This window comes from Vulpes vulpes, chromosome 2, assembly GCF_048418805.1.
Source record: "Vulpes vulpes isolate BD-2025 chromosome 2, VulVul3, whole genome shotgun sequence".
NCBI classification, from domain to species: domain Eukaryota; kingdom Metazoa; phylum Chordata; class Mammalia; order Carnivora; family Canidae; genus Vulpes; species Vulpes vulpes.
Window position 1 is genome coordinate 38,897,748 of NC_132781.1, and position 27,168 is coordinate 38,924,915.

The 27,168-nt window shown below is 49.6% G+C and overlaps 1 protein-coding gene and 1 long non-coding RNA gene across 4 annotated transcripts in view; one reads left to right on the top strand and one right to left on the bottom strand.

The window, feature by feature from the left end:
- Window positions 1–4,469: 4,469 nt before the first annotated feature.
- Window positions 4,470–14,371, bottom strand: LOC112918001 (uncharacterized). 2 transcript variants are annotated; one of them, XR_003234586.2, is made up of 3 exons: window positions 12,577–12,688; window positions 8,335–8,426; window positions 4,470–5,866 (listed from the first exon to the last, which is right to left on the bottom strand). It is a non-coding gene; the product is annotated as an uncharacterized lncRNA (long non-coding RNA). The 2 variants fall into 2 exon arrangements; XR_011999739.1 differs by lacking the exons at window positions 8,335–8,426; window positions 12,577–12,688 and adding an exon at window positions 12,813–14,371.
- The window catches only part of ASIC2 (acid sensing ion channel subunit 2), a 991,154-nt gene continuing 976,563 nt past the window's right edge, over window positions 12,578–27,168 (top strand). Inside the window, exon 1 of one of the 2 annotated variants that reach the window (XM_025996149.2) lies at window positions 12,578–13,541. In XM_025996149.2, coding sequence (XP_025851934.1) covers window positions 12,987–13,541 — 555 coding nt within the window. In that variant the 5' untranslated portion in view covers window positions 12,578–12,986. The remainder of the gene's footprint in view (window positions 13,542–27,168) is intronic. The other variant, XM_025996150.2, reaches the window with a different exon arrangement.

The window sequence follows — 27,168 nt, forward strand, 5'->3', positions numbered from 1 at the left end:
ACCCCTCTGGACTATATTATGATGTGCTCAGTGGTTCTTAACTGGGAGTGAGTGATTCTGCCTCTAGGAGTCTGGAGACGTTATTAGTGGGGATGGGATGCTGCTGGCATCTGGTGGGTAGAGGTCAGGGATGAGGTTCATTATCCTACAATGTAGGATCCTATAGGACAGCATCCCCACGACATAGAATTCCAGCCCAAGATGTGAACATTGCCCAAGTCGAGAAAGTCCCCTTAACTGAAGCAATCCAGGTAAATTATTGACATAGTTATTAGCACACAAAAAGCATCTGTCTTAAGGAGTAAAGTTGGCTATATCTGGAGGGAGCCATAGAATGTTTTCATGTCAGCTCAGCACTGGGATGGGAATCTTCATGCTAACTCCACTCTAGGTCCCTTGCATATAACTGGTGCCATCACAGATCCATGTCCCAAATGTGTGCACAGCACTGGGCCGCTGTAAGGTCTGTGGATGAAAGAACACAGCCTGATTCCTTTTACCGTTCTTCCTAATATTTATTACCATGACCTGGCCCACAGAACCTGCTTAGAGGTGGTTGGCAATTTGATTTTGGAGTTTGATTGGCAGGTATTGTAGAGAGATATAGATGTAGGAATCATTTGTTCAAGAAAGGGGTTGGGGGTTTTATAGGAGGTGCCGGTGGATGAATTGGGTAGGGAAGTTCATCCTCCAAGGATAACTGGAGGCTCCTCCAGACAAAGGTCTGGAGATGATCCTCACTCCTTAAAACTTGCAGAAAAATACACTTAGCATGAAGAAGGAGAAGTTTCCAGGTCCCCAGCCTTGGGAAGACCAAAGGCTCTTCTCAGGGACAGAAGCTGGAAGAATGATTGTTTGCAGAACTGCTCAGGGATAGGTGTGCAAGAACTACAGGAGTCATCTGACCTCTTTGTTTCTCCAAGGAGGAAATAGATTCAGCAAAATATATTTGCAAAAGCTTGTACCAGAGCTCATGGGACAGGTCTTATTGAGTAGTGTATCTTCACAGGCCTGTGGAGAACTTTGATACATTGGAGATGCTTAATAGGGTGTAAGTGACACTATCAGAGTGTTCCCTTACCCATCTTGGGGGAAAGGCCATGAACCCCACTGGGAGAGTCCTCTCCTTGTCCACAGGTCCTTGTCCACCTGGCCCCCAACAGGTGGATATTACCCTTGCTCTGCTCATCTGCCCTCATGTTTAAATCCCGGTTTATGACTGCACACCTGCCATTTTGCATGGGGACAGGGTGGAGGGGGCATGGGGACCAGAGAAAGATCACAGGTCCACAGGGGTGGCTCCATGTCACCTGGCTCCCCTTTTGACAATTGCAGTAATAATAATGAGGGCGTTCACAATGGCAACTGTAGTTACTGAGCTTTTCTTGGATACTCAGTGCTTCATACACTTTAACTCCTCAGGTTCTTTCATCAGCCATATGAGGTGGATACTTCCATCATCCCCGTTTTACAGATGGCAAACCAAGGATAGACACGGTACACAGCATGCTTCAAGTTACAGAGCCAGGGTGTGGTAGACCCAGGACTTAAATCCACAGCCATCTGGCATGAGCACCTGAACTCTTGACCACAGGTCTCATGGCCTTATGAGGTGCACGGACAGCAGCGTGATTCAGTGACCCTGGACTCTTACCAGAAGGTCATTTCCACACCTCAAGTGGGATGGTGGGCAATTCACTTGCCTCTTGAAGGCTCAGTCTCCTTGCCTATAAAATGGGCAGAATAACCTCACAGATGAAAGGAGATGTTGGCTCCCGGTACACGTTGATTCCCTTCCCTCCACGACAATGCAGTCTGTGCAGGGAACTTAGTGGGACATTTCAATGCCATGTCTCCTGATATCCCACAGTGCAGAGCTCTCTCTGCTGACTGCACAGACCCTTGCCCTGCCCAGCCCCTGGGGACAACTCTTGGTTTACAAACTGGCACCTGCACATGGAGGTGAGATCTAGAAAAGAGGTAAACCTCTCCAGATTGGTAGGTGGTGGACTTAACAGTCAAGGAAACCTACTAAAGGGGCTTGTCTTGGATGCTGCAAAACAAGGCATCACCTGCTGGAATCCTCAAAGTTTATGCAGAGGCCTGAACTAGATTCACTCACATATGCCTTAGATATTCTCAACAATGCCTTGTTGTCAAGGCTGTGTCCTTGAAAGCAGCTCCCACTGTGGGGATGGTGGGCAGAGAGAACATGCCAAGGATGGGGGCAGGGGAGGGGTTGAGAAGCCTTTGATCGCCTGGGCCCAATATGCTGGTCAGCTGGGGCTCTTGCGATGACCTCCCCCAACAACAGAAAAATGATGTCTCTTAGTTATTGGTGTCCTCCAAGACTGCTTTCTCAAAATGCCTAGATCAAAATCAGCAGGCCATAAATCCAGGCTAAATTGAATGCATAATCAGACACAGAAAAAGGAGATATGCATATGTTGATATTTATATATACACAGAGAGAGTGAAAAGACTCTTACCTCATTCTCTTTCCATAAAGGTCTTGAAAATCTGCCTCCTTTGGCTTTTCTGTGGCCCTCCGGATGACAGACAGGGATACACAGGGGCTGAAGTGACCTCCATGGTGTCACCTTCTGGCCTGGTTTCGGAGCTTTCTCCACCTCCACCTCCCACCCATTCTTCTTTGCCTCTCTCTCGTCTCTGCAGCCTTCCTTGGCTTCCTTTCCCCCTGGAGCCAGCTCTTCTTGTCATGGCCAGCGGGCACTGCCGCACTGCCACATTGCTTCCCTGTGTCCTGGCTCTGTGATGTGTCTGTAGGGAATGCTTACTTCGAATAATGGCAGAGTGGAAAGAACATAAGATTGGAGTCAGGGAACCAGGCCTTGAGCCCCAGACCCTCCTATTGTCTTCTCAGTGACCTCCAGCTCTCTGAGCCTCAGTTTCCTTCTTTACACTGTGGACACAGTGTCCTTGCTCCTGCTCAGGGAAACCAAACAGGATAACACCTGCCGGAGCATGTCACCTCAAGTACCATATCTATACAAGTGATATTTGTGTGCCAGGGAGGCGAAAAGCTCTGTGAGAGCAGAGCCTCTCATGTCTCCCTTATTCCCCTGCAGTGCCTGCCACAGGGCTGGACACATCAATACCCATGTAGTGAACCTATAGTTGAATGTGTATACAAGCAAGAAAAAGACAAAGATGATTATAATGTAGATGCCAGGCTCCTTTGTCCTCAATCCTGTTTTTCTCTTTCTTATTCCCATTCTATTCCTTTTATTCCTCAGGGCTTTATGAAAGAAGTAGAGGGACGCTTGGGTGGCTCAGTGGTTGAGCGTCTACCTTTGGCTCAGGGCATGATCCCAGGGTCCTGGGATTGAGTCCTGCATCAGGTTCCCCATGGGGAGCCTGCTTCTCCCTCTGCCTGTGTCTCTGCCTCTTTCTGTGTCTCTCATGAATAAATAAATAAAATCTTAAAATAAAAAAAAAAGGGGGTAGGGAGTAAATAAGTTGGCTGAATACAGGAGCTACAGAAAAGTCGTCAAAGCAAATGGGTACAGAGGTGAGGCACACTCTGATCCACATATGCTGGAACAGCTCCCGAAAGAGTGGATAGGTGAAGAAAGAAGGGAGCAGGGTGGAGGGGGTGTTGACCTAAGAAGATGGGTGGGTGGGCAAGAGAGAGTTCGTGAGTGTTCAAGGAGGTGGTGTGATGAGCTAGTGACAGAGGTAGGATAAAATACCAACTCCGCTAAGCACTTGTTCCTGAAGGCCAGTAGTGGGAGGAGACTCCCCTGGGCAGCAAGGCAGGACCAGCTCTTAGGCACTGGTGGTCTTTCTCTGGTGTTCGGTCTTCTGGTCACTGCCAGTTCACCTATGGCCAAGGGGGTGCCCATAAAGTTTTTGTGGAGAGCCTGTCTGTGGCTGGTTGATTTCAGGGCCCTTTGTCCTTCTGTGTAAAGCAGGTGGCTCTGGGGGTTGAGAGAAAACAAACAACAATGGGTTCTCTCTCCTACTTCCTTCCCAGGGGAGACAGGAACAGTAGCAGGCTCAACTAAGAGGACATGTAAAGACAGAGTCACGCAGTAAAGGATATTTAGAGCAGGCAAACATAATATAGAGGATAGAAGGAGGGGCAGAGGAGCGCTGGAGGGACTTTCACACCCTGCAGAGAAGGGACTGACCTACCAGTGAGTGTCTCAGGGTCCTGGGTATCTTCTTTTACTCATGGGGTTAGATTTGAGCCAGACCTGCTTTGTTTCATGAGAGGGGACCTGTGTGTCTTCAACCAGGGGGACTGGATAGGTCGGGTGTGCTCCCAGAGCCTCTGCTCATCCCACCCCGAGGGGTCAGCTGACTCAGGACTAGGGGTAGGTGTGTCTTATGGAAAGCAAACAAGAGAGCCACTAATCCAGTACTAAGGGGGTGAGTATTCATATTACAAACCAATGTTTGGAGATCAAAAAATTGATTGAGAGTAAGGAAGAGTCTGGAGGTCCTTCTGTGATTGCCTTCCTTATTTCGTATTAGCAAGCCTTTATTAAACACCTACTATTTCAGTTGTTTCTTTATGACATCATTATGCCATCAGGTGAGGAAAACAGAGAAAAGCTAGTGTGGCAAATGTCAAGGTTGGTTGTCTGTTCAGGCAGGGAGAGTAAAAATGGAATAACTCTTTAATTGGGTAAATAAGCAGTATTCCCTTCACACCTGACCCCAGCTTCCACCAGCACCATTTTTTGGATAGTCCATGAAAGGAGGAGCACCTAGTTCACAGCCTTCAAAGTCAGGATTTTCCATCAAATAACCCCAGCTGACGTTCTCCAGTGCACGGCCCTCTGCTGAACCCTCCAGCTGTGGCTCCACTGAGGTACCCCCTCCCCATGCCCAGGAAACAGTGGGTAGGGTTGGGGGATAGGAGGTGCCCCTCACCTTCCTCAGGAACTGACTTCAGGACAAGACACAGGTTTCTCAGGGTCAGAAGGGGGTCCCCATTCTTGCATCTCAGAGAAGCAGCTTTGGGCTTGGAGGTAAGGGAATGCTCACATCCCAGAGCTTCTCCCGTGCCCCTCATGCTGAGGTATGGCCTCCAACACCCAGGAAGGGTCTCTGCCACTGGGGGTGGGGGTGGGGATGGAGTGGGGCCTTCTGTTCCAGTAGGAGTAGTAGATTATTTACAAGAAGAGGAGATGAATTTCAAAAAATGATTAGTACTGAGAAGGAAAGGAAACAAGTGATGGGTTAGTGGGGAGGAAGGGGGGAGGGGGGAGATAAAGGGGCCAGCCAAGTCCTCTCTGTGCAGGTGACATATGAGAAGACACCAGCTGTGGGGGAAACCTTCCCAGGCTGAGGGAAATCCAAGTGCAAAACTCCAGAAAAATGTCTTGGCATGCCTGATAGACAGGAGCTACTGGAACGTGGCTGGTTCTGGTGGGATCCCTGCTCCACCCTCCATAATCCCATAAAGGAGGAGAGCCTTCCCTGCACCCTAGAGATTCTGATTCCGTGGGGTGGAGGGGGTGGAGAGAGGATAGAGCAAGTATCTTCATGTTTAACAAGTGTTGGGCGGTTTGGATTCACCTGACCCTGTCATCACACCGCTCCAGCAGATGGTGACATGGGGTTAATGACCAGAATCCCAGATTCTAACTCATTTTTATCCCATTAACCAGGAATTTATGATTTGGTCAAGGATCGTGTCAAATTGTAGTGGCATAGAAAGCTGGCACAAGAGGAGGCCTCAGCAATAATTTAGCACAAACAAGGAAACAGCGCAGAGACGCTACATGATTTTCCAAAGGCCACACAGCAAGTTAAATTCATTCCAGGGCTCATATCAGTTGGCAGCCAAACACCCAAAGTCCTCTCTGTGTGGACTGGCTTCTGCAGTTTTCTCCTGGAAGGAAAAAAAATAAAACAACTATAAATAAAATCTCAATAAGCCACACATTGAATGCTCACCTTTGCTTGCTGCCCCTCCTTGGTACACCCTTAGTGACAAATGATTTGCTGAATGTACACTGAGATACAGAAATAGGATTAGAGAAGTTGTATTTATAAACCAACTAGCAACAGGACACACTTTGGTTTACAATATTGATCTTTAACCTTACTTTAGGGCAATGACAAGTCAGGAGAAAACGTATACCAAGGCCCCTCCAAGTTTGCAATAATAAAGCCATCTGTACATTAGAAAAGAATGTGTCTTTTTTTTTTTTTAATTAGAGAGTGATGGTGACAGTAGCATGTATCTAGCACATGTTAAATAGCAAATTAGCATTCAAGCCTATTGTAGGTCTCAGCTGCCTGACCCTCCTACCTGTCACCATTTGCTGGAGGTTGCAGGCTGCCTACCCTCTGTACCCTCACCCTCCCCAGGCTGCAGGCTCTGGGCTCTGGGTAGACCTCAGAGTCCCCAGGGTTGGAAGAGGGGCCCCCCTGTTGCATCTCAGAAAAGCAGCATTGGTATCAGAGAAAGTGGATTCATCCATACTTTCATTTATTTATTCATAAGTAAATACATGTACCAGAGCAAAAATCTAGCCCATTGTCTAAGTAGGGAGTTAAACTGCCTGATTTGCAAATGAATTTATCTGGAAATTTCCTTAATGTTTAGCCATACACTTGAAATTTTGCTTTCAAGAAAGCCACAATTACACAAAATTAGGGCAGAGCCTGAAAGTTTGGGTCAAATAGACCCAATCTAAATCCAGTCCCCATAATCCCCCATATGTACCCACAGTGCCAAGGGAATAGGTGTTGCAAACCAGACTGAAGAGGAAAATATTAACCAATGGAATACCACAAAAACATTTTTAAGGATCCTGGAATACCTGATGTTTGTATATAAGCCATACTGCTAATTGTGAATGTCTTACCTAATAGAAAGGGTCCTTCAGAAGAGCTGTGTAGAAATATTTTATTTGCCATCAGGTTGAATTGCTACTTATGGCAGGAAACTGGCATATATAAGGATTCTTGAAAAGACTGACAAGTACAGGTTTCTAATAACTTCAAACCAATTTACCTTCATGTGGGAGGGGCAGTAATGGACCTTTTAGGCGCCTCCCCAGGACTCCCTGCTTGGCTGGGGGCTCCAGAGCAGTTCCTGCTCTCCTCTCAAACATCAGTAAAAATGGGCCCATTATGTCGGTGATATAATGTTAACATGTGAAGCCTTGTCTCCGCTGCAGGACACCCTGCAGACTTTGCCTCGGGGGAGAGAAGGGGAGGGGTGAACCCACAGAAATTCAAGGCCCAGGTACCAGTGTAAAGTTTTGGGGAGTCATTTGGTCAGATAAGACTCGAGTTGTCTCAGAGGCTATGGTTGGTAAGGTGCAAGCCCACCTAACCCCTACGAATATGAAGGAGGTGTGGACCTTTGTGGGCATTTGGGGCTTTGGGAGGACTTTGTTCTCTACCTGGCATAGTGCCTCCATCCCTTATGAGCATGTGTGGGACAGGGGGTAGGAGAAGGCAAGAATATTAGTGAAGCCAATTAAAAGTCTGGGTATCTCCCAAGCAGGGCTACCTTTTGAGCTCGGCATGCCTGTGATACCAGAAGGGAGGGGTGGAGCACTGTGACAGAGAGGGCAGAAGGAGAAAATGCTACTAGGATTTTGGTCCCAGCTCTGGAAGGGGGCAAAAACTGGACACTGCCTCACAGAGCACCAGCTCCTAGCAGTGTACACAGTGTTCCTCCAGGTGGAGCCTCTCACCAAGGAACAGCATATCACTGTAAGGGCTCCCCTTTCTATCAGGGGATGGGCTGAGAAAGTGTTCTAGCCAACTCAATTCTTCCAAGATTCAAACTCCCATTGTGACCAAAGGACCATGCCTATTTGTAGTCGGGGAGCAGCCTGTTTAGCAGGCCACAGTTTCTAGAAATGCGGGTGCTACTAGGCCTAGCCTAGTACTAGGCTGTTAGAGTGTGTAGATCATCCAGATGCCACCCTCTCAGTTCCTATAGTGGCCCCTGTGGCCTGTAGGAAGACGTTGGCGAAATTCCTGCTGATGCCTCTTATACAGACACCTGGAAACAGGAAGGAACCACAGAAGCCGGTGGGCTAAACTCAGGGTGGTTTGGCTCGTGATTACTCATGAGTCCTGGCCATTCACCCTCTGCACTGGCAGTGAGTCGACTATTCTAAAGGGATTAGCCCTATGGCTTGGACAATGGGAAACTGAGAGGTGGATGATCATGAATAAGCCCACATGAGGTCAGAAAAGGTGGAAAAACATCTGGATTCATCTGCAAAGGCCTGAGGCAATCCTGTCTTCCACCTCCCAGCTCCCAATGCTCGGACACCCCGTGGCAATCAGGAAGCTGCTGCCCTAGCCCAGGTATAAGCCTTAGCAACTGACCTTTCAGTTCATACAGCTGGCTAGGTGCACAGGAAGAGTGGCCACTGTGGCACCCGGGTGGGCTGGCATCTTACCCAGGACGCTGGATTGCCCTTGAAATACAGTGATTTGGTTAATGCAGTACCCACATGTTTTGCGTGTTCTAAACAATGCCTGGGGCAACTGCCGAAGGGGTCTGGAGCTATCTAAGCGGGGTTTCCAGCTGGTGAGAGCTGGGAAAATTGCTTATTCTGGCTCCTCCCTCTGAGTAAGGATTCTGAATATGCCCGGTTTGTGTGTACACTTGGCCTAACTCAAGCTTTCCCTTATCACCACGAAAACCAGGCTGCCACCATCAGAGGATTAGAGAAGCTGATGCCCATGCCAGATACATAGTCATCAGGGGTCACATTCCAAAGGTCATAATGTGCAAGACTGGGCACAGGAACAGGATGTTGAATGGAAGTTTCATCTCTCTTAAAACCTATAAGCAGTGATTTAGTGGAAAGGAAAAACAATATTAAAGCAGCAGACTAAATTACTAACAAGTAAAATCACTGTGACCAGGCAGTCTAAAGAACTGTCCCAGGCTTTAATACATTTGAGTGATCAACCAATATGGCCTGTTGTTCCATATGCCAGAATGGGGACCCCTACCGAGATATCCAATGCCATAAGGTATGGAAGTTCCTCGAAGTAGCCTGGACTCTTAACTGTGTATCAGTGTGCTATGTAGCTGAAAACACCAAGCCCCATCACACCCAGGAGAGGCATTATCTACTGGAATTTGCAATAAGTCATCCCACCAAGATGGGTGAATTGCTGTGCGCCCCTCGGTGAGGGGGAACTCTTCACATCTTCGTGGGGATCCTGCTGTCCGGTTGCACACTGAACCGGTTGAAAACACTGTCTGGAATGGAACACGCACTACTGGGAGAGGGGGAGGACATGGGGGGCTTGGGCTGGCATAGCCCGGCCTCAGTCCATCTCCTCACACCTGACAGTGCTGCTTACTACACATCTCCCTCCGCCCACAACGCTGCCAACATGTATGGTACGAAAGCCAGATTATGTTCCTAAAACTGCCAACCTCCGTCTCCCCAAGGCCAAGTGCACACGTTCTGTTTTCCACTGGTACAATCATTTGGCCACTGTCTTTGTCTCCTCCACTGGCCTGGAAGACAGCACACACAGAAAGTCCTTACTGAGTTCACCCAGCAAGCCTTAAATGGGAACTGGCAAAGCCTGTCTTTACCGAGCTCTGAAATGTCTAATGGGAAAAGCTGTCCTCCAAAATAAGATGGCCTTGGACATTATTTCTGCCTCACAAGGAGGCACCTGTGCCATTATCCAAACAGAATGTTGTGTGCTCATACCTGATGAGTCTGCTGATGTATCATCTTTATTAAATCACATGAGGACACAAGTGGACATCCTAAGTGATCTGCTCCTCAAACTAGGGGACTTGATAAATCAATGGTTCAGATCACAGGGTAGGCACTTCATGGAAAAAGCTGTTTTGGGGATAATTATCCCAATTTGTGTCTTCTCTTGAATGTGCCAAGACTGTTGCTGTGGTACCTGTCTCAACGCAACTAGATAGCTGCCAAAATGAGCCACCTCCATGCAGGTGAAACCCCTTGCTCACTGCTCAGGCACACGGCGGAGAAGGGCCTGTGTGTGAGATTATAAGAACCTTATTTCACGAGGGGTGAAATATTGGAAGAGGTGATTGAGAGGACGTGACCACTGCTTAACCCTGAGCCTGACACACGGCAATCAGAGGCTCCTCACCCCCTCCTCTGTCCTTGGACTGTGTATTCCGCTTGCCTTCGCCACGCTAGTAGGTGCCCAAGGACAGAGCTTTGAGAGAGCAAGGTGTGGTTGAGAACATCTAGATGGTCTATGGGACAGAATCCTGGTAAGGCCTCTACGTAAACATTGAACTTTCTAGAAGGCAAGCTGATGTGGAGATCTGCATGACTTGTGAAACCCAAGACAAGTGCTGCTGGTTAAATTCCCTTGTTTGTAAAATATGCCACCTACTACACTGGAGAGGTCTGCCTGTTTCTTGATCCTTCCTCGCCCTTCATGTCCAGGGACTGGTTTGCAAACCAATACCACCTCTACCTGCCCTGAATCCTGAGTTATCGAGAGTAAGAAATGTGTTCTTTTCCTCTTTGTTTCCCCAAAACCAGTATCATGTCTGGTGCAGTTGGAGTTCAACACACTTGTTAAACAGGCTGATGAGCCAAAATTACAGAGATTCATTGGGGGAAGTCTTCCTATAAAGGAGGATCTTGAGCTGAAAAATGGACAACAGGGATGTGGCTTGGTAGAGAAGAAGGATAGGGATGCTTTCCGTATGTAGCACGAGGAAGTGGTACATGTGTAGTACGTGCATGCATGCGAGAGCACGTGCGTGGGCAAGTGTGCGCGCATGCGCAGGTGTGTAATTGGGAAAGTGGGGTATAGAAATGCTTGTCCCCTTCCCACATTTGGGAAGAAGTGTCTGGATCTGCTTCCTGAGCCGGTGTATTGGAAGTGAACATGCCTGAGATCAAGGCCTAGCCCTGACACTTATTGTATGTGTAACTTGGACAGGGCACTTCACTTGGGAGTCATGCTTTCTTATCTGAGGTAGACAACAACACACGCCTGTCAAGGTGGCTGGAAGGGTTAAGTGAGATAAGACCTCCTCACACAGGTCTTGACACAGGATAGTAATCCTCAATTTTGGCACTCTGGTTTTGCAAACCCTCTGCCTATCTAGGTAGCCCTACACACAGGGGTCTGGGACCTCTGAGATGACACGTTCGTGACGTTGGCTGGCCTCTGCCATTTGTGCTTACTTGCAATGCGTCTGCACTCTGAGCTCCTGGGATCAATACACCACTAATTCAATGCCACGTGTTTATTGCCTCCGAGGGCATTCTGATACTACTGTTCTGTTTGGATCTGGTTTAGCAAGAGGGCAGATGGGCTGGAGAAATATTTTGAAGTAGATACAAACCGAGAGGGACATTCCCTAGCCTGCCTTCTTCTCAAATGCCTTCCAAGGAGTATTTAAGCTTGGCCTGCCCCCGGGGGGGAAGGGGGGCACACCAGGTTGGCTCAAGAAGGCTCCTTCCTGTGGCTCTGCCTCAGCTTGGCTGTGTGCATTGGGTTGGCCCTTGGAACTTCCTGTTCCTTTTCTCCTGATGGGATTCAGCATCACTGAATCTATAGGTTCCAGCCATTTGATCCCTGGCACGGGACAAACCACACCCACCTGCTAGCAGGGGTCCACTTCCAGGGTATTTTTCAGGAAAAGGAGGTAGGCAGCTGAAACCCCAATCCTCAGCTCCCACCTCTCAGGCTCCAGCTGTGCTTCCATCTGGTAAATCCTGGGGCACAACACACACACACACACACACACACACACACACACACACACACACCCCGCCCAGAGGGAACGCAGCCAGCCCTACCTGGAACCCCAGCTGTCAGTGCTTCAGATACAGAACCTCCGGACAGCAGCTCTGGGAGGAGGTGGGGGCTACTTGTTGCTCTTCCTCTGGGTCTCCAAGGGGCCCCGGGGTCCCTGCTCCCCGGAGTGTTCCCCTCCACCCGCCGGCCAGCGCAGGCCACTGTGGTTCCAGGTTGCTCCTCCCCTCCCGCCCGTTCCACCTCTCCCCTCGGGAGCCCCCAGGCTGAGCGTGTGACCTGGGGCAGAATCCGGGCGGCCAGGTGCCTCCCAGCCCCCCGCGGGGAGGGGGTCGCGCCCTCACCCCCAGGGCCAGTCCTCCGCCCCCACTGGCTCCCTCCAAAAGAAGCCAAAAAGAAACTTTCGCGGGGCCCCTCCCCCTCCCCTCCCCCCCCCCCCCCCGCAGCCCGAGGGAGGGGGTGTGCGGGGCGGGGAGCCGAGGAGGCCGGCGCGCTCGGAGCCCTCCGGGTCTCGCCTTCCTTCCCGAGGAGGCGGCGGGGGGCGGGGGCGGGGGCGGGGGCGCGGCCCGCGGAGCCCCGCGTCCTGCCAGCCCCGGGCCGCGGCCCTCCGCGGCGGCGCGCTCCCTCCTCCCCGGGCGTCAGGAGGGGCCCGGGGCGCGGCGGCGGCCAGCGGGATCCGGGGCCCGGGGCCCGGGGCGGCGGCTGGGGCTCGGGCTCGGGCTCGGGCTCGGGGCTCCGCGCTGCGCCCGCCCCCCGCGCGCCCCCCGCCCGCCCGCAGTGCATCGCCGGCCGCTCCCTCCCCGGGATGCTCAGCGCGGGGCCGTCTGCACCGCTTACCAGGCTCCGGGCTGCCGAGCGACTTGTTTGAAGCCTTTTCTCCCTCGCTCTCGCTTTTAATCTTGTCTCTAGTGGCGTGTGTAGGGGGGAGGACTTTATTTCCATTGGCTAAGCTCTCCCTTCCCACCCACATCTCTTCCACATCACCTTGGTGTCTCCCTAAATAAAACCAGCCCTCCTTATCGCCTGGAAAAAATCAGGAGCTAGAGTTTGAATGGGTTTATATAAACACTCACCCCTGGCAGCGTGCGGCTGGGCTCCCAGGATAAACTCCAGGCGCCTGGCCTGAGGCTCGCCGGCCGGGTTCTCTCCCTTGAACGGCAGGGTCTGAGCAGAGAGCCCGACCACCGGGAACTCTTCCCCGAAATTGGATCAACCTGAAGCCAGTTGCGGAACTGCACAGGGTCCCCATGGACCTCAAGGAGAGCCCCAGCGAGGGCAGCCTGCAGCCCTCTAGCATCCACATCTTTGCCAACACCTCCACCCTCCACGGCATCCGCCACATCTTCGTGTACGGGCCGATGACCATCCGGCGTGTGCTCTGGGCCGTGGCCTTCGTGGGCTCCCTGGGCCTGCTGCTGGTGGAGAGCTCCGAGAGGGTGTCCTACTACCTCTCCTACCAGCATGTCACCAAGGTGGATGAGGTGGTGGCCCAAAGCCTGGTCTTCCCGGCTGTGACCCTCTGCAACCTCAACGGCTTCCGCTTCTCCAGGCTGACCACCAACGACCTGTACCACGCCGGGGAGCTGCTGGCCCTGCTCGATGTCAACTTGCAGATCCCGGACCCGCACCTGGCTGACCCCACGGTGCTGGAGGCCCTGCGACAGAAGGCCAACTTCAAACACTACAAACCGAAGCAGTTCAGCATGCTGGAGTTCCTGCATCGCGTGGGCCACGACCTGAAGGATATGCTGCTCTACTGCAAGTTCAAAGGGCAGGAGTGTGGCCACCAGGACTTCACCACGGTGAGTACTTGGCTTTCAGCTTACTCTCGAGCTCGGTTCTCTTGAGAAGCACCCCGTTGGGGTCTCCCTGTGCTTCAGAACAGGAGAGAGATAGGTGCCTGAGTTGAAGGCCGAGAGGGTAGTTGGCCAGAGTTGTTGGGACTGGTCGGAGGAGTCTGCCTGCTGGGATGGGGCACCGTTGTCTGGTCAGATGTGGAGGGTGAGCAGGGGGCCTGCGGTTGGGGATCACGTTCCCAGATGTGCTGACGTGGCCTCCTCCCGACTAGAGGGAGGAGGCCTGAGCGGTCCGTTGTCCAGGGCACTTGGTATCTGAGCTGTATGATTGGAACAGCTTGTCATTGACGAGGTGGCATTTTTTTTCTCTCTCTCTCTCTCTCTTTCTCTGCTCGGAAGTGGCATCAGGCACTGCATCCTGTGGGCTGGGCTGGAGCTAAAGCTGCCAGAGAAGGGGGTGTGGGGCCCCAGGCAGCCTGGGTGGTTCCAGTGGCTTGGGAAGCTTGCTGGAGCAGGTGATGCTGCCCAGGGGGTGGAAGTCTCTGTGCTTCCTTTTCTTGTGTGGATTCCGAGCTCCGTGTGGGGAGAGGAGACCCCGGGGGACCCCGGGTCTCCGTCCGGTCTGCTGGCAGGTCAGAAGCAGAGAGATGTCCAGGGTGCTTGGGCGCAAGAGGAGCGTGTAAGTGGAGGCCTGTGTGTAGGAGGATGGTCAGTGAGATGCCTGTGAGGGCAAGGCGGTCCAGGCTGGCTCGTCTGAGAGCTTCGGCTTGAAACTCAAAGGCTCGGTTTGCTATCTGTGCAATCGCTTAACAACGTGGTTGCGAGAGGAGTGGTGTGGGGAGGGGGCGAGCAGCTGTGGGATTGGAAAGCCTGGAGGAGGAGTGTGGAGCTGAGCAAAGAGGAAAGGCGGAGGGGGATGTGGCTCACGTTCAGGATGGGGCTTCCTAGAGGGGCAGAGAAAGGATGGGAGGAGAGCTGTCGCTGCCAGGGTTCTCTGTCCAATCGGTGGGCTGTTAGGCATGAGGGGTCAGACTGCAGCTACGGACACCTCCCTGTTTCCAGGCAAGTCTGGGGCATCGGGGGCCATGGGACCCTCCGTAAGCCCCGGGTGGCTGCTACTCTCAAAACTGCTTTAGGGAGAACCCAGAGCTTTTGAGTCTCCGAGCCTGGAGCCAGATTGCAATGGTAGGTTCTGGATGGCAGGTGCAGCAGTTGCAAAGGAACTGGACTCTGTCATGGGCACTTGTCTGGACCCTCTGCCTAATTAAGGCATGCCCTGCCTTGCCGATAGTGCATCCATTCCCCACCCGCTCTCAGATCCACTGCCTACTGGCTTCTCGCTCTGAGTTTCTGTTAATGCCACAAGCAGTCTCTGCCTGCAGCCTCTGTGCTTGCAGTTGGCTGAGATTCTGGAGAAGCCCAGAGTGCCGGGGAGGAAGGGGCATCGCCACTTGCATCCCATAGAGCTCTGTTTCCCGGGGGAGCTGTTTCTACTGTCTTAAACATTGTGAAAAAGAGCACAACAAAATCAGTGGTAGCCTATTTATGCTAAAGAGGAAGAGGGTCTGAGCTGGGGAAAGGGACCAGCAGTCCTGGAAGCCCTTCTCAGTGGAGCAAACCAGACCCTAAAACATGTCATACACAAATAACATCCTAGGTGGCTTGAGAGAGAAGGGGAGCATGCCTCAGTCTTGGAGGCTGAAGCGATCCCTGAGTCTCACCCGTGCTTTCTACTGCCGTGGCAGCTCTCGGCTTCACCACTGCACCTGCAGCTCAGAAAAATGCACTTAGCTGTTTGTCTGTCTGCCTCAACACACACGGAACTCACAGAGAAACTCCAGTCAGTAGCAGACCCGGGACTGAGTTCTCAAGCATCGGCGTGTCCAACTAGTGGTTTCCTCTCAATTCATGACCAAGTTCCATTTCCAAGTACAGGTTCTTTGACCTCTGTTTGCTGTTTTGCACTTAGCCCATCTTTTGAGTTACTGGAGTCCCAGGAGGCCAAAGATCAGGCCTTAAAGCCTTATTTGGACCTTTGACCTCTCCAGGATGTCTCTCAAATAGTAGAATTGCTTATGGATCTGGTTTATTAAATAGTAAGTGGCACGTCATCATCTGCCCTCCCCAGCAAGTCCAGGATGGATCTGGCTGAGCGTTCCCCCTTGGACTGACCCTCGATGTGTGACCTGCTCCAGCACTGAAAAGGGAACAGGGAAAAGGGGGTGAGCCTCAGGGTTGGATCCCCCAAGCCATTCGGGAAGTGTCATAAAGGGCACCCACTCCAGGAAATCTGGAGGAGGCCCCAGGTGGACAGCTGATCTTTCTCACCCTGTGACCCCAACCGGAAGCCATGCTGAGCCTCCGTGAGAGGGGACATAGCACCAGGCTGGTTCCAAGGCCTTGTAGCGAAGGGTTACCCTTCTCACTCCCACTTCGTACACTTGTCCCTTTTGGCCTCGGGTATAAAATGCTGATTCTGGGTCTCTCGCACCTCAAGAGGGCAGAGAACCTTGCAGGAGAAATCTAGTTCACTGGCGTTCTCGCTCATTCATTCTCTCTGCTGCTCATCCCTCTCCATTTGGCTTGTTAGGCTCTACCTGGGTTAGTCCTATACTGGGTGGCTTCTTGCCTTACATGCTGTGGCTGACTTATTAGAGAAGTTGAGTATGGGGCAGGGGATGTCCCAGGTGGATTGCTTTTTCTGTTTTTCTTTTTCTATAAAGCATACCTAGTGCAGGGTTAATGCTTTTGCATAAGCGTTCTTATTCCAAGTTCTTAGCTGGTGTGCAGTGAAGTGCATAATACCCTTTAATTAGTGAATGAGCCGTGATTCTAGCAGAGGGAAAGGCTGTTTGTGGAGGTTAAAATTCCCAGGAAGCCAGGTGTGGATGTCTGACTACCATGTGAATAGGTGTGTCCCATGCTGATGCAGGTATCCTCTTAGCCCTCACCTGGGACGATGTGAATGCAGATAGGCACTCATTTGTCCTTCTTGGAAAGGCAGAACAGGGCTTGATTCCATAGTGCCTGCTTGGGGAAGATTGCCCCACTGACCTCAAGTGGAAGAACGGAGGTCTGGATGGGGTGTCTCTGGCCATGACGGTGGACGATCTAAGATTAAGATTAGAAGCCACTTCTTGGCTTGAATAGGTTTGAATCCCAGCTCTGTCGTTTTCTAGCTCCTTCCCTGGGTCATGTTTTATATCCCCTCCAGGCCTCGACTTGCTCCTGTAACATCTGCTATTAATACGTGACTTTCTCACTTGCAGGGTTGTTGGGAAAAGGAGTCATATGAGACACTACAGGTGAATGTCCTTTTGTACTTTGTGACAGCTGTGTGGATGGAAGGTGGGGCTGTTCTCCACGTTAGGAGGAGGGTTGTTATTGTCCACCTCACTTGTCCTGTCTGCAGCCAGCCCCCCCCACCCCCAGAAGTCCGGTGAGGAGTCACGCTGTGAGGATGAACCAGGGGGGTGGAGGCGGCTGCCGCTTTCTCTGTTTGGAGCACAGGGCTAAAGCCCAGCCTCATGGAGGCAGGAGTTCTTAGAGTCGAGGTCACAGTTGGGTTCGGTAGCTCACTATGGTTGACAGGTGGCAACTCCATTGTTCGTGACTACATGTGACTATTGCATGTGGTTACTCTGCTCATCATATTGGGGTTCATCTGCTTCCAAGTTCAGGAATGCCAATGGCTCTTCAGTTGGCACTTTAAACTCTCCCTGGTTGTGTGTGTTTGTGCTTTAAACCTGAGATTTCTTAGGAAAGGTGTTTCGTTCTTTTCTTCTTGAAAGAAAGGTCCCTCTACAATGAGATCCTGTTAGAGGCACATCTGTGGGTCTTATTCAGCTGCATCACATAGTGTTACAAAGATGTGGAGGTGAGGGTTTAGGAAGCTCACATGCTTGGAAATCTTGTCCCAGGCTGGCAGGTCCACAGCTAACCTCTCAGCATTTCGTATTACACAAGGAACAGGTGTGTGTAGACTGTGGGCTTTCGGGAGAGATCCGAGTTGGAATTCTAACTGTACCCCCATTCACTGTGTGATCTTAGGCAAGATTCTTAGCCTCACTTTCCCCATTTTTAAAATTGAAGCAGTAATACCTGCCACTTGGAGTTGTACTGATCCAGAGAGGTAGAGTATGCCAAGAGCCCGTGTGTGGCAGAGGCCTGCCTGGTCCATACGGGGCAGGCCCCTTGCTTTGCTGTGCAGCCCACAGGAGTGTTGACTGAGCCTGCGCTAGATGCTGGCTCTCTTGACTCCAGGCCAGTGCTCTTCCCACTCTTTTTTTTACTGTGACTCACCATCAGCTTTAGAGCACAGGCTTCTGCTGTGCTTGTGGGGTTCTTCTCTCAGTGCTTAGACTCCCACTTTTCTCAGGGCCTTGGTTCTTATCGGGTCTGTGGCCTAAACATCCTCTCCTCTTAGCCACCATCTGGGCTTCCACATTGCAACTCATGCTACTGACCCCACCCCGGGAAGCTTACGCTGCCCTGGCCCTTGTGAGGAGCTAAGTGACCTCTGCACGAGGCGTAGAGCTTTTGCCACAGTGTGTCATGTTACCGCACACACAGTCGTTCCTTTGTCGACCCAAGAGAACACCTGCTATGCGGCAGTTATATATAAAGCCAGCCTAGGTCCTTGCCATCTGAGAGCTTACAGCTCATTTCCCATCCCCTCTTGATGGAGGGCTAGTTGAGAAACAGGCATCTTGTCTCATCAAACACGTTCTCTGCACACACGATGCCGAATACAGGGCCCGCACACAGCCAGTTGTTGATTAAAAGTTTGCATTCTGTTTCCTCAATGGACCCAGAACCCTTTGTCTGTGAGCATTTCTTACTTACTTTTGGCTTTCTCACCTCTCTTTCCACATTTATTTATTTAAATCTGACTTGTCATTTAAAAATTCAGCTCTAATGTCTCTGTAGCCTTTTCCAGGAAACCATTGCCAATCCCCGCCCCCCCCCCCCCCCCCATCATGGCAATAATCTAAATGAGTTTCTTCCTCCTCTGTCTTTGAAAGAGCATTTTGGCTCCCTCCTCTGTTGGAGCACTCATCATGCTTTTCCTAACCTTAGACTCAAAGTGTTTACGCTAGAAGAGACCCCAGAGATGATTTGATTTAATAGCTGAATTCTTTAACCACTGATAATTTTTATATGTTGCCTACTTTTGTCTGTCCTCCCTGTAAGACATGAGGTCTTTACTGACCTTATATTCTCAGGGCTTGGAACTGCTTAGCGCATGTGTCTCAAAATGTGTCTTCAAAGTGTGTTAAGTGAGCTTGACGTTACTGGAAGGTAAGGAGATACCCTAGCTGATATGAAGGGAGATAGCCATTTTTTTTCAGCTTCCTTCTCCAGCGTAGGTATCTGGGATCCCACCTGCATCGGGATGATGTACCTCATTATTATCATTATTTTAATAATACACTTTCTGATGACAGCAACAGTCCATGCTTATTGGAGAACACTTGGGCAGTGTGAGGAAAGAATAGAGAAGAAAGAAAAAGTAGCCTACAGTAGCATCCTGGATGCAATTACAAATGTATTATTTTGGGGCTTCGGAGTAGCTCCATCCGGTCTCACGATGTGTGCTTCTTTGTGTGTCTGTGTGCCTGGGACCACACCACCTGTACATCTGGTGCCTTGTCTGGTATGCAGCACATGCCCAATCAGTGTCAGTTTGTTCTCTTCTTCTTGGGTCCCCGGAGTAGTGTTCAGGGTGTTAGAGATTCCCTGAAAGGTCCATTGAGAATAAAAGTAAAACCCAAAGATATGTCTGGTCAGTACCCCTCTTGTGGGCTATGTTTTGTCTTCTATGCCAGAAGCACCAGGGAGTTTGTGAGGGTGAATGGTAATCACCCCTCTTAACTCCGTCTCCTTGGATTTTAGGTTCACAACTGAACACCAGTTATTCTCCATTGGTGGCACTTTATTGATAGTTGACCTGAAGCCATCTCGGTCCCACTGTTCATTGTATATTTGCTAGGATGAACCACAGATATGTTCATCGATACTAAATGAGATCTCCTGACCTTGCTTCTGGATGAGGCCCAACCTTATGATTCTGGGGAGCCATGAAGACCATGGACAACAAAGACCGTGAGGTTCTCTTTGTGTAGACCAGTCCCGTCTGCCTCAGTATATAAGTGTAGACCTAACTCTTTATCACCTGGCAAGTCTCTGGGCTCTATGATGAATGGTCCAGATTGCCCTTTTATTCCTTAAGGTGCTTGGAAGTTTTGTGAGCATTTGCCATGTCCTTGGAAAGGTGACCACTGCCAAAGAGGAGTGAACATTTTTCTATGCTGCCAGTTCTTGTTTGTAGGATGTTAGGTTGTGGCTCTCTGGAAGAAAAGCTTTCAGGAGTATATTGAATTCTCTCTGATGTGTTGGATGGATAGAGAAGTGACTGGGAACTGACTGTTATAATGACCCCCACTATCTACTTGCAGAGAAAAGCTGATACTATCGCACAGGCCACAGAGCTAGTGCCTCCTTGCTTGTGGGGTGAGTCTGTACTTCTGTCCCTGGGAGTCCGTAGACCTCCAGAGTGGCTGATGAAAGAAGGCCACCTGAGAGCTCATTGACTTGGTAATTGGTCCCTTTCCCCCTCTCTATCCTTGGTTCTCTTTTCCTCCCTACACATAGTCCTTCCCTTAATGAAGAGATGAGTTCTAGGAAATCTTCTGTAAAGCGAATCCTAGTTTGCCACTGATTTCTATAGTAAGAACTAAAATGGGACCCATTAAAAAATCCCCCAAAGACCCAATTGGCAGCTTTTAGCACCAAGTTTGCTGTCAGAGCTATTGCTCCATTAGAGCAGTTCATATTTCAAAGTACCAAGAATCCCATTCTCTCCATCAGACCAAAAATATACCACCTAGGTCAAGAGATATCTGAAAAGTACTGTGTGTTTTCTCTTTTTTTTTTGTCTGAATGTTGATTTGTGATAGAACTGGGTTGAAATAGCAAACAGGACTGTAGGACCATTTGACCCACAATCTATTATAACCTGGAACTAATGACCTACATCATCACCCCTGCAAGTGTGAAATTCCATATATCACATTTCTCACATGCATAGACGTAAAACTAGTCCATACAGACTGGACTTCTGGGTTGTTACTGGGTAGCGGATGCTTCTAGAAATACATGTTCATTATTTGAGAAATCTGAAGCTTAGGATAGAAGCTTGTTTATCAGGTTAGACTTTATTTGGGAACAACATTCCAAAAAGTACCATCCTTTGGATGCTAAAGCTTCTTTCTATCTCTCAGTACTTATTTTCTAATGATTCAGGTATGCTCTGTATTGATTATTTCAGTGATCATGGAACTTTATACTCAAGAAATAAAGCACTAAACACGGGAGGAATGTCTTTGCCTAGATTTATTGACTTCCGTTGATTGAGTCGTACAACCTTGGGCAAGGTAATTAGCCTCTAGGGGCTTTAGTTTCCTCATCTGTAAAACAAAGGGGTTCCAAGGGTTTTCCCACCCAGAGAGCTCTAGTCCAATAAACTACAACGGACAATACTTACTTTTCTGATCTCATGTTTGTTCCCTGAAACTACAACTTTTAACTTCTGTTTGGGAGAGGGAGCTGATGTTATTTTGTAACCAGATATATTTATCCATTTATTTGTGTTTTTTTAGATAGATCTGTGCAGTGGAAGCAGAAACACTCTGATACGCTGTGTGGCTGTAGTGGGGTAAAGGGAGGCACGGCAGCCTTCTCTCAAAATCCTGTGAGCCGTTATGTGTCTGGCTGCAGCTTCTGGATCTGATAGAGAGTTGCCATCACACCTTGTCCTTTGCTTGTGTGAGCCGGGATGTGTGGATGAATTAGCAAGGACCTCTTTGGAAGATGCTGCCCAGATGCCCTTTGCTGCTGCTGGGGGTGCATTTCCTGACCACTCCTACCTGTACTGATGGCACTGCCACTCCCTGAAATATCTGGGAAGTTATTCACCTCCCCGCCGCCTGGGGGCAGCCAATGGCCAGCGACTAACTGACCCTGGAGGACAAAAACCAGCCATCTTGCCTCAAGATGGAACACCTTTGGGGGTAGTTTACACTGCAGGGTTTCCCACGGGATCAGGCTAAGCTGAGATTCTCCTGTGGTTTCAACATCTTTGCTGTTGAGGTGTTTCAACACCTTTTCTCCCGCGCCCATATCCTGCGTGCCTCACCCCCTGAAGTCTTTCCCTCAGTAAGTCACCTGGCTAAGAAACCCCACCTTAGGCCTCGCTAGGGAAGACAACCCATGTCGTGATGAGTTTTAACTTCTCCATCTGTTTGGTAACATGGAGAATCATCTGGGCGTATGGAACCATGTCTAGCTTAGAAAGAAGGAAACACCTGTTCAAAAGTCTTTTAAACCTCAAACTTTCTAGATCTGTGTCCTCACCTGGGGCCTATAACAGTTTCCAGGGGAGATTTCTTTTTTTTTTTTTTTTTTAAATTCTAATGAGCATCTCTCTAATTAGGATTCACACCTCTGGGCACAGCTGACTTGTGCCTCTTTGGAGCTTCTTGTCCAAGGAAAGCCCTTTCTGAAGTTGCCTATTTCCTCAGAGCTGAGTTATCTGTCTATCCCTTATTCTTCTAGCTGCTGCATACTCCAAGTGGCTCACCTTCTAGCACACACCTTCACCAGTCTGAATTCTCATCTTATCCCAGTTCTGCTCAGAAAATCTGTCTTTCCCAGCATCCCTCCCCCACCCAGCCTCCACCACCATTTCTTCCTGGATGTGCATCAGTTATCCTCTGAGCCACAAAGAGGAGACTTTTATGTTGGTAGTGGCTTGGGCCTATCTCTAAAGCAGGAGGCTGTGAGACATGTTTGGCTGACCAGGGGTGGTATTCCTCATGTGTCACAGAAATCGTGAGTGATGAGGAGTGTAGGAAAAAACAGACTCATTAGCTTGAAAAGGAAACTGGTTGACCCAAGGCAGGGCAACTGCCTTCTTCAAACCCTTGGAAGGCAGTCATAGGGAAGAGGAGTGAAGCCTTCTTTGTGCAAGACCAGAGGGCAGAGCTAGCCCCAGTGAAGGCAGAGGACAGAAGTTCAGAGAGGTGGATACTGACTGATTGGAAGGAGCTGTCTTGGGAGTACCTGGTATCCTGTCATCAGCCCCAGCCAGGCCACACAACTGCTTTTTGCCAGTGCTGTAGAGGTTGATCAATGTAAGGTGAAGAGTTGGATTTACCGGCCTCTAAAGTTACTTCTAATGCTGAGCATGCTTGATTTATTTCCTTCTTGAAGAGATATTTGAAGTCAGAGGTGAGGGCCATTGGCATTTAGCATTGGAAAGATCTGATAATAGATGCAAGTCAGCTCGTCTAGCCTGCAGAACCGCCCCATTTTCCAATAGCATGTAGTGCTGAGGCTGAGTGTTTCAGAAGCCAGGAATAAAAGGGTGCTGTGGGACAATCCTTGCAGACAAGAGAGCAGATATTCAGTTTGTCCAGACAGGTAGTGTGTGGGTGCTGGTAGCCAGGGCTTGGAGTGTCTGTTCAAAGACCTGGCCTTCCAAAGTACATATGCATGTCTTCCTTGAGAGGTTCCCAGAGAGATTTGTCATAAATTCTGGGCTCTAGATTCAATCCTAGAGAGCAAATCTTGGGTATAATTTAGTCTAACCTGGTTCCATGTAGGGTCTGGGGAGACTGAGAGGTATATGGATTAGGGGTGATTCTGGGGTGGGTGGCGGTAGAGATAGACTAAGCTATAGGAGGGTGGGAAGGAGGCCAATCTGGCCCAAAGAATGCCCTGCTCCAGAGCACCAGGGGATAGTGGCAAGTGTTGGAAAGATGAAGGGGCTTTGGCACCTGAGATAATTACATAAGAGATTAGCTTTCTGGTATAATCATGGAATTTAGGGCCAGATAGGTGCGTGCTCCAGGCTTGTGTGACTGTGATTTTTTGATTAATTAGAAATATATATTTGGTCTTTTTTCCTGGTTCCTGGTACAAGAGCTTTAAAAACTCTTGTAATTTCCTGAGGGATTGGAGTGAGAGGAGCATTTCTGGTTGCTCATAATAAGGGTCTTTCAACCATACTTGATTTTATGCTAATGAAGTGACTCTCGGTGGCCCGAGATAGCTTTAGGATGAAGGCTGGTTGCCAGAGGAACCAACTATCTGACCCGAGAGAGGGCTGAAGATGGAGTCAATCACTAAAGACCAATGATTTAATCCAGTGTGCCTATGTTATGGAACCTCCACAGAAGTCTCTGAATGAAGGGATTTGGAGTGGTTCTGGGTTGGTGAACATGTGAGGGTGCTAGGAAGGTAGTGTGTCTGAGGGGGGTATTGGGGGCGTGTGCCCCTCCCCCATATCTTAGATACAACCTGTATTGTATCCTATAAATAAAACAATACCACTATATAAACCTTTCCTGAGTTCTCTGAGCCATTCCAGCAAATTACTGTACCTGAGAAGGGGGTTGTGGGGATCTCTGATGTACAGCTAATTGGTCAGAAGCATAGGTGGCCTGGACTCATAATTGGCACTTGAAGTGGGGGGCAGTCTCATGGGACCAAGCCCTTAGCCTGTGGGGTCTACACACGCTGTGGGTAGTTCACATCAGAATTGTTTGGCACAAGGGGAAAGCCCACACATTTGGTGTCAGAAGTCAAGGGTTCTGGGAGTCAAAAACAGAGCTTAGTAATGACCTTGGGCAAATGATTTAGTCTCTCTGGGCCTCAGTTTCCCTATCTGTTACAGAATAATAACCTTGGCACTTGCCTCATAGGATTGTTTGCAGTCACGGAAGGAAGTGATAGAAGTGAAACTTCTAGCAATGGGCCAGATGTAGAGGGCCCACTATTTTGTGGCTGTTGTTATTTTTATTATGACTAAGATGAGCTGGTGATAAAACATAGTGTTGGGGGATCCAAAAGCAACAAGATTGTTTTGGGAAATCCATACTGACATCAGCAAATCTCAAGCGTATGGAGAATGAGGCTGCAATCAAGCCTGGCACTCAGCTCCTGCTGTTACTGTTGGGTATAAGCTACTGGAGACACCAGGAAACGTCACAACTAGAATTCCTCCCGTTTGGTCATCACTGCGTAGTTTACAAAACCTGTTAATTTCGGGCATTTTCCGAGCATAGAATATATCCCAGGCACTGTTCTAAGTTAAAGCATGTCACATGGATAACTCGTTTAGTCTTCACACCGGCCCTGACTCTTTTTTTTTTTAAAGACTTTATTTATTTGTTCATAAGAGACACACAGAGAGAGGCAGAGACATAGGCAGAGGTAGAAGCAGCTCCCTATGGGGAGCCCAATGTGGGACTCAATCCCAGGATCCCAGGATCAAGACCTTAAGCGTAAGGCAGATGCTCAACCACTGAGCCCGCCAGGTGTCCTGATAACTCTTTTTTTTTTTTGTATGGAAAAAATTGGCGCTCTGAAGGGCTAAATGACAGAACTGGTGTCCCTTAGCAAGGAATTGGCAGAACTGGGATTTGAACCAGAAACTTGGGTTCCAGATCCTGGATGCTGTCTTTACAAGATGCTATTTGATTCCCCCAATAACTCTGAAAAGTGGAAAAGGTAACAACGTATCTGTTTCACAGCTGAGCATACATAAGGCTCAGAGAGGTTTGGTGACTGGCACAGGGTCACTCAGCAAGAAAGTGGTACTCTTGGGGAGTCGGGCCATGCCTTTTGATTTCCTTGGGGTATTTGCTGTAAAGCCATCAAGCTTATTTGTACAGGGCTGAGATGAGTGAAGTGAAGCCATTTGTCAGCAAGTCTTCAGCTCAGAAGGGTTGGGGTTTAGGCCCAAGATCCCTCCACTTACCTGCACCCTCCCCTGGGAACCAGGAGCCTGGCAGCTGCCCAACCCGAAGTAGAACAGGAAGACCGCCCAGTCTCTTAGTTCATCGCGCACAAGGTGGAGGTGCCAAGCAATCCTGGAAAGCTGGAGAAGCCCCTTCTTGGCGGGGGTGACACTTGGGATCTTTCCAGATTGCCAGATGGCGAGCTCAGGGGTCTGACCCTAGGAAACCAGTGGTAGTTTTCTAACGTGGATGTGACTCTGTCCTGCCCGCCCTATCTGCCTCTGCCTCTGCATTTGAACTCCGACTGTGGGTGGCAGAAAGGATAACTTCAGGAGCAACGGATGTGTTTAAGGGCCTGGGTGACTAGAGCTTGGTATTGAGAGCTTCTACTTCTGCCTCTGAACCAGTGACTTGAATTTGGACGTCCAGTCCAGATGTGCTCCAGTTGACCGATTGGCAGGTAGCAGAACTGGTACAGTGGTTCAGGGCTGGGCTCCGGAGCAAGACTGCCTTGATTCGAATTCTACAGTCATACGCTAGTTGGGCAAGTTTTCAGTTTGGTTTGGGGAGAACTAAATAATTTGTCAAGTTGTCACAGTAGACTTCAACCTATCTGAGTTTCTTCTCATCCTTCCCCCTCCTGCCATTTCCACCCACACATCAACCTTTTGACTTCGCCTCTAAGACTCTATTCTTCTGTTTCCTCCTTCTGTTCTTTCCACTGGAAAGAACCCAGTGGGATTCTCTAGAAGGTGTTCTCTTGTGTTTTCTCCCCCTCCATGGGATGTGGCAGCCGAGGAACCTCACCAGAGTGATGAGCCCAACATGATGACATAGGGAATTCCAGGTTCCTACCTTCTCCCTGGTGGCCCTGAGAGTTGTGTGTCCCTCTCTTCATGCAGCGTGAGAAAGCAGTGATGAGAGAGGAGCATCTGCATGAATTGGAAGTAACCATGTCTTCTAAAGTTTGGGCCAAGGCTGCTTCTGCTTTCCTGGAATGATTTCTTAGCAGAACACCTTCCATCCCCTGGGCCTGTTAGCTATTTCAGGGACATTTTAAGTGGCTATTAACAAATGTTGAATTATGGCTGCAAACCTCTGGGAGCTCAAGTGACATTCACATGAATCACAAGTGAGCTCTGTGCAGTCAAGGCTGCCACAATGGGCTGGGATTAAACAAACAGGGGCCATTGTTCTCTCCAAAGCAATGAAGCAAGAACACTGCTCCTTGGAGCCTGTGATCTCAGGCAGCATGCCCCTTAGAAGCAGGACGCTGTCCAGGACACAAGGCTCATTGCTGCAGGGCAGACAGATGCTCTTTGGTTTGCAGAGAGGCGTATTCAAGCTTAATATTTGGAGGTATTTACCAACCATCAGCATGTCCGGGGATATGCCAGCCAGTCTTGGGAGTTATGAGTTGCCCAGAACATTGATTCAACAAACAGCTCTCGAGCACTTCCTACATTCCAGGCTAAGCTCTAGAGAAATGGAAATCAGTAAGGCCCATCCAAGAATTTGAGATGCTCAGTCTAGTGGGGAGGCTGAGCAGTAAACAGATTACTTAACACTAAACAGCCAAAGTTGGCACAAGGTCCGGAGGTAACACTGGGTATCTCTTCCAAGAAGAGATAGGTATAATTTTTCCCCCTAAACAATTTCAAACATGTTGCAAGACTAGTTCAAAGAATTCCTATGTGTCCTTTCCCCCGTGGCCCACTCATGTCTTCTCTGGCCAGAGGACCTCATGCAGGGTCACTCAGCTGTCACATGCCCTAAGCCTCCTTTATTCTGGAATTGTTCCTTAGTTTCTCCCTGACTTTCATGATCTT